General features: G+C 35.6%; 1 protein-coding gene across 1 annotated transcript; it reads right to left on the bottom strand.

Moving 5' to 3' along the window:
• Positions 1-2,170: 2,170 nt before the first annotated feature.
• On the bottom strand, positions 2,171-6,483 carry LOC149209512 (disease resistance protein RPV1-like). Its single transcript, XM_089398651.1, has 4 exons — positions 5,703-6,483; positions 4,460-5,552; positions 4,017-4,361; positions 2,171-3,853 (listed from the first exon to the last, which is right to left on the bottom strand). The coding sequence occupies exons 1-4, from the start codon at positions 6,233-6,235 to the stop codon at positions 2,171-2,173; spliced, it is 3,654 nt and encodes a 1,217-aa protein (XP_089254777.1). The 5' UTR covers positions 6,236-6,483.
• Between the last annotated feature and the right edge of the window lie 874 nt (positions 6,484-7,357).

Genomic DNA, 7,357 nt, shown 5'->3' with positions numbered 1-7,357 from the left:
GCATATTTTGACAGCTCAGCACAAGACATAGGATGGGGGGGGGGCACTGTCCTACATCTTACATCTACTCATTATTTCAAAATACAAATGGGACTGGGCAGAGGGATGAACAATTTTGTTGAGCTTTCAGCAACAAAATACACCATACATTTTGCTCTAGAAAAACAATGCAGTACAAATCTTTGGAGATTCAAAAACAATATGCAATTGGATAAACAGAAATACAAATTGTAATGCTTTTTCTTTGAGACACATCATGGAAGAAATCCATAGACTCATAAACTTATTTGACACATTTAATTGTCAACATATATACAGGGAGCGGAACACAACTGTTGATCTACTATCCAAGGAAGCAGTGCACAGGCCTATAGGATCATGGAGCATACTGGAGCAAAAGGATGGAACCTTACATCAATACTATCATCAACCTTTTATAGACTTATTAGAATAACTAGCTCCAAAGGAGCTTGAAACATATTTTTGGTTATTTTGACTTTCTATAATCTTATATATATGCATCATCAAACAAACTAATACATGATAGTTATTTTTGGATACTCTCTGCATAGAGTAAGTTCATATTTTATATTGAAAATATCAGTAACATAGTAGTGTCTCCCTATGTGGAGTACAACTCAAATTTTGATTTCTCAAACAAGATAGGCTTTCTAGCCAAAAGTACAGTATATGCCATGGGCATCTGCAAAATGTAATTTTCCTTCATTAATGAAAATTATGACTTTTTCCCAGGGGAAAAAAAATGCGTTGTCTATAACTGTGTAAATATTTTAAAGGAAATTTCATTATTTATTTACTCAAAACCTGAACATATGTGTTATATTTTCAAGAAAAATAGTATATCATATTAAAAAATAATTTCAGATGGTCATAAAGAAATTATATAAAGGAAGATTATATACTCAAAAAGCTAATTCATTCTTTTACATTTCATATTTTTAGACTATATTTGAATTCATTGTGAAATGCTTCAAATCATTCCTACAAATTAAGAAATTGTTTGTTTTTCTATATTTGCATTGTCATGGTCACAAAGAAATTCCATAAAGGAAGATTTTATACTCAAAAAGCTAATTCATTCTTTTACATTTCATATTTTTAGACTATATTTGAATTCATTGTAAAACGCCTCAAATCATTCCCACAAATTAAGAAATTGTTTGTTTTTCTATATTTGCATTGCCACTAGCTTGTCATGAGAAACCACCATTAACTTGCACTTACACTTTCCTAATACTTCTTATATATCAATGTAATAATACCCATAAAATATTATAATATAATATTTGTATCCTTTTCCCAATAATTTATTTTAAAATTATGAAAAACCTCAAAAAAAATTCATTATATACCATGTAATTTATTCCTTAAATTTTATTTTTTTATTGTTTTTCTTAATTTATTAATTTTTAAATACTTAAAATTAAATACAATTTTTAATTTTAATTTCAAATTTTAAAAATATAATCAATATCTAAAAATTGTAAACTTATTTTTAATTCTTTAGAAATATTTGTAAATTTTATATATAAGAAAATTTTTTGTAAATTATAACATATTTTGTAAATTTTTTAAAGATATTTGTAAACTTTACGTAAAAGAAAAAAAAAAAAAGTTTTGGTATCTGCAAAGCTTTGCACAAACGGAAAAACCTTTATTATTATGAGTCATCGTAACAAAATGGTCATAATAACAAAAAAAAAAAAAAAGACAATGAGAATATAAACCTTCTACTTTTTCTAATAGAAAGTCAAAATAGTTTATATTCCCTTCTCAATCTATAGTTTGTAATATTTCTAATATCACCAAACTGTACTGCTAGAAAGCGCATTGGGTTTTAAATCATTATAATTTTGTTTGTGAGGAAAAAAAAGAATATTTTTAATGATATAACAAACTTAAAAAATAATTTGAATGGATTAAAAAAAAAAATCATAATATTTAAAATATAAAAATGTGGAGTGTTATAATGATGAAAATTTTAAATTCCAAAATATAAGATTAAAAGTATCAACGATTTGAATATAAAAAAATAATTATCACAATAAATAAATAAAAATAATATTATCAATTTAATTTTAAATATATAATAAACATTATTTTATAGTTTAAATATATTTATTTCTCTCTCAATAAAATATTTTATTTATTAATAATGATAACACAAAACTAAACCTCTGACAATTACATTCCTTAAGAAGACGAAGAAATATGCAAAACATTCTAACGCTTCAGCGCCTTCCACAATTATATCGGAAGGTCGACCCCATTCCTGGGCGGAGTTGCTCGAGACAGCCCCTTCTATAATCATAGTTGAAGGCCGACCCATTCTTTGGCGGAGTTGCTCCACCACTCCCGCATCCCACTGCAGTTTTGGACATTTGTTGGCGTAAACACACTGCAACGACATACAATGTTGGATACCTTCCAACTCTTCTAACTCCGAACACCTATCAACGTTTAGCTGGTAGAGCTTTGTCAGCTGCCCCAAACCCCGTATCCTCTTCAACTTCACACATCCAGATGCCTTCAAATACCCTAAAGATACCAATGTTTCCAAACATGGCAACTCCTCCAATCCTATGCAGTCACTAATGTCCAGCCTATGAAGTTTTGCAAGACCATAAATGTTATCCATTTTCCTCAAACTATGACAACCAGCCAATGTCAAATATATGAGTGGATTAGGCAATGTTCCAACCTTCACCAGGCTATTGCAGCCGCAGATGGAAAGGCGTCCAAGGTTGAAGCAAACACCTTGAGCGAATGATACCTCTGATATCCCTGTTCCACTGAGATCTAACCGTTGGAGCCGCGGAAGTATGCAGTGGTCAATGGAAGACTCCAAATCACTCAAGGGAAGAAACGGCAGCTCGGGTATCAACGGGCAAGCTGATATGCTCAACTCAGTCAACTGAGCCAACCGTCCAAGGGAAGCGGGCAAACTTTTCAACTCCCTGCAGCGCTCTATTCGCAATTCCTTCAAGTTCCTCAAGTCACCCAGCGAAGCCGGCAAACATTTCAATTCCTTACATGCATATAGTTCCAATTTCTTCAAGCTCTTGAAGGAACATAGTGAAGGCGGCAGCGCGCACAGCAAAGCGCCTACTTTCAGAACCTCCAAATCATGTAGCTCTCCAATTGCACTCGGCAATTCTTTTAAACTTGTATGTGTCAAATATAACTCTCGAAGTACTTCAACTTTCCTACAGCCACTGAGATTTATGTACAAAAGCGTGCTTACATTTCCTAGTGTTTCGCTTGACATGATCAAATTAAAGCAATTACTTAAATCAAGATGCTGGAGTTTATTTAATTTGCAAAAGGAATCTGGCAGCCTCTCCAAAGCGGAGCACCGAGTAAGGTTGATGTGGTGGAGGTTGGCTAAATTACCCAAGGAATCTGGTAACCTTTTCAAAGCGCTGCACCCAGACAAGCTGATCTGTCGGAGGTTGGTTAACTCACCAAAGCGCTCAGGCAGTGACTTCATTGCGCTGCACCGAGACAAGCTGATCTGTCGGAGGTTGGTTAACTCACCAAAGCGCTCAGGCAGTGACTCCATTGCGCTGCACTGAGAGAAGCTGATCTGTCGGAGGTTGGTTAACTCACCAAAGCGCTCCGGCAGTGACTTCATTTCTGAGAAGCCTTCTAACTCCAAGGCCTTTAACGACTGCAGAAAGCAAAATTCTTCTGGCAATTGTGTGACAGTGACCTTCCCTTCGTAATTATAAGGACAAATCACGATCCGTTCTAGCTGCGTCAGCTTCCCTATAGACTTTGGAATGCTTGAGAGGGGAGCTTTAATCTCCAACTCTCGCAACTGTAAAGGTGCCTGCAAAATAAATGAATTATCAACTTTCAACTCTAAGAAGAAATATAAATGAATTATTATTCTGATCGAAAGATGAAATATATGTGACACACTGGTACTGATCGAAAGATGAAATATCGATAACTAATAAACACAATCTATAATTCAACAAATTTTAAATTACCTGTGATTCCTTTTTCCACAATGTTTTTAATTTACGCCCTTGCACTTGTAGAACCCTTAAGTTCTTCAAGTACGAAATGGACGAATGCAGCGAAGAGTAGGGACAGCTGTCCCAACGCAGCCATACGAGATTGGGAAACTGCACCTTTGTCAAAATGCGCTTCACAAAAACACCTCTATTATCAAGAAGTTGCAAATTCCTCATACAAATACCAGTGCCATGAAAAGGATACTGCTTATTGCAAAGCTTCATAAAACAGTGCCAAAACAGTTCGCTACTTCTTTGGCACCGAGGCATTACTGAGCTGTAATAATCAGTTGATGTAATTCCGCGCACTTCGATTACCTGTTCAGTACGAAAAACGATGAAGAATTTAAAAATTCTACACTGATTTCTGTAGAATAATTTTAATTTTCTACAACTTAGAAAGGTTCAGTACTTACGGACGATTGTTGCAAGAGATCATCATTTTTTTCTGTAGAACGCCAGAGACGACGTGGCAATGAAGCGTCGGCAATCTCTCTTCCCATGTCCCGCAGGTGATCGTGCATTCTTATTTTGTTTGCACTATTCACCTCTACGAGGCATTTGTTCTCTAGATTTCGAAATCCGGACAAACCGTCTCCACCTGATACATCGCATATTCTGATGACCCTATCCCTGTCTTCTCCTATGAAAAAACAGGCAATATCTAAGAATATCTGTTGGTCCTCCATATCCAGTGCGTCGTAACTGATTTGAAGCCTTTGCTTTATCTCCTCCGGCAGTATGCATTGAAGTTTAGCCAATTGGCCATTCCAGTAAGATGTATCTTCTCCATTGAGAAGTGCCCCAAACACCTTTAAGGATAAAGGCAATCCACCACAGGCTTCTATGAACTTCCATACCAAAGATTCAAACCCTGGGAGTGGATGTGACTGGTTGAAGGAATACAAACAGAAGAGTTCAAGAGATTGTTCTGTACTAAGGCCAGTTAGGTTATATATTGACGACTCTTCGACTCCTGACCTTCTGAGAACATCTTTGCTCCTAGATGTGATAAGTATTAAGCTATCGGAGTGGAGTAAAGTCTGATCAGGCAAAAGTTCATCAACTTGATCCAGCGTATCTACATCATCTAAAATGACTAAGATGTTAGGAGATGAAATATGGTCCTTAAGAATCGCTTTTCCTTCATGGACATTGTCTATTGGCTTATCCCATCCTGTCAAGCTCTTAAGAAGTTCTTTCTGCAACAAATTTAAAGAGCCTTTGCCTGCATTATCTCTGACATCAGATAAAAAGCAGGATCTACTGTAACCAGAACTCTTCCTATTAAAAAGTTCTTTTGCCAATGTGGTTTTTCCGACACCACCTAACCCCACGATCCCCAACATCTGAGGTTTTCCGCTCTGCTGTCGCGGCAAAAGAACTGTATTTTCAAATTCTGTTACCTTATCATCCAAACCTGTTGGATATTTAGCAACGGCCAAAGCTCGTTTCTTCACCTTTTTTAAAACCTCTTCAACTACATTATCTACCAGCTCTCCCTCATCGCTGGTTATTCACAAGAAAACAGAAAGGAAAGAGAACTAATGAGAAAAGAAAGTCTATACATATATCCCGTAACATAAAATAAAGTCTCTACAGCGTGCATCATGTAACATAAAACAATACAATAAGCAGAGAAGTGTTTTAAGTTCTCACCCGTTACACGCTTCCAGCTCAAAGCCGCTTATTCCTGCAGCTTCAAAAAGCGCATTTCTCCAATTTTGAATGAGGCTGGGGTCATACCGCAACTTCTCTTCACCAGTTTGAGGATCAGTTGACGTCTTCTTTTCTAGTTCCTCCAGGGCTTTAGCATACCCTCCTTCTTTTCCCCGCGTCCACCGCAGCTCCTCAGGCTTCACGTTGTAAAACACTGGAATTACTGGAGAATTTGACTCCAACATTAAGACGAGTTCTCGAAGACACCAGGTTGATTCGGCATATCCGCTGGAAAAAATAGCCACGTGGACTGAGGCGTATCGAATAGCCGCTTCAATCTGAGCAGCAAAATAGTCTCCCCGTTGCAACTCAGGCTGATCTAGAAACACTCGCAACCCATATGATTGAAGGCGCCGATACAGATGGCTGGCAAAAGTTTTCTTGACATCCAGACCACGATGGTTAATAAACACATCGTAGTCGGAATTAGGAGCGGTGGAGGTGGAGGCTGCGGCGGAGGAAGATTGAGCCATTGCTGATCCCAAAATACAAATAGAGGTGACAGGTGGAATGATATTGGACGCTACCGAAGCAGCTTGCCAGGGATGAGATTACGGGAGAGTATGAGAATAGCAGAAATTCTCCGAAAAAATGCAATGAAAAATGTTGATGTTGTGCACAGAAATTTAGATTTGCTAGGAATCTGAGACAAGCAGAAATTATGTGAAAAATTGCTATGAAAAATTTATAACCATTAAACCCTTGAGCGATCTCTCTGAGAGTCGTGTTTCAACGCATCAAGAGGGAAATAACTTGGCAGTGTCGAAGCAAATGGGAAGATGGTGGGCCCTGGACAGTTAAAAGTCACGGAATGTGAGAAGATGTATAGGTGGTAGGTCCTTGAGAGGTGGAACATTATCCTCCATCTCGCACAATGACAAAATATGAAAGGTACACGCACATGGGCGAGATGCGCTACAGTTTCGTTAGACACAAAAGTCAACAAAAGGTGGGGCAGTCGCACATGGCCGAGATGCTCGACCGCGCGGGCAAAAGCAAAAGTCGGCAATAAGCATGTTCATAAATTAAAATTTATTATAATTCATAAATTAAACATGTTCATAAATTAAAATTTATTATAATTCAATATATTTAAAATGTGAAATTTAAATAATAAATAAAAATAAAAATTACATTATTTTAAATTTCATAATTATATTTATTGAAATTTAGAATATATATTATTTTGAACTTAATACATAAGCAAAACCAATTTAAATGGTGATTAACTTATTTAAAATTTATCTATATCATATAAAGATTATAAATTCCATATTTTCGAAAATATCGATTTTAATAATATATGATTAAAAGAATTGTTATATTTTAATAATAAAATATATTCTAAAATACACACTAGAAAAGAGATATAGGAAGTATAAGTTCAAGAATAATAAAGATGTGTATTTGTAATTTTGTTTCCACAATAAGTTAGATAAAACTGTGAAAGATATAGATATAGGAAGTACTAACACAACTATATTTACCAATATGGTTGATATACGTGGATAAGCCTATATGAAGCATAAATACAACCATATTTTCCAATATGGTTGATATCCAATAGGCATATATCAACCACATTAATAATTATT

This window comes from Pinus tabuliformis, chromosome 1_2 (genome assembly GCF_031772625.1).
Source record: "Pinus tabuliformis cultivar Carrire ecotype Pingquan chromosome 1_2, CPIR1, whole genome shotgun sequence".
Classification (NCBI taxonomy): Eukaryota; Viridiplantae; Streptophyta; class Pinopsida; order Pinales; family Pinaceae; genus Pinus; species Pinus tabuliformis.
This window is presented reverse-complemented; position numbering and strand designations above follow the sequence as displayed.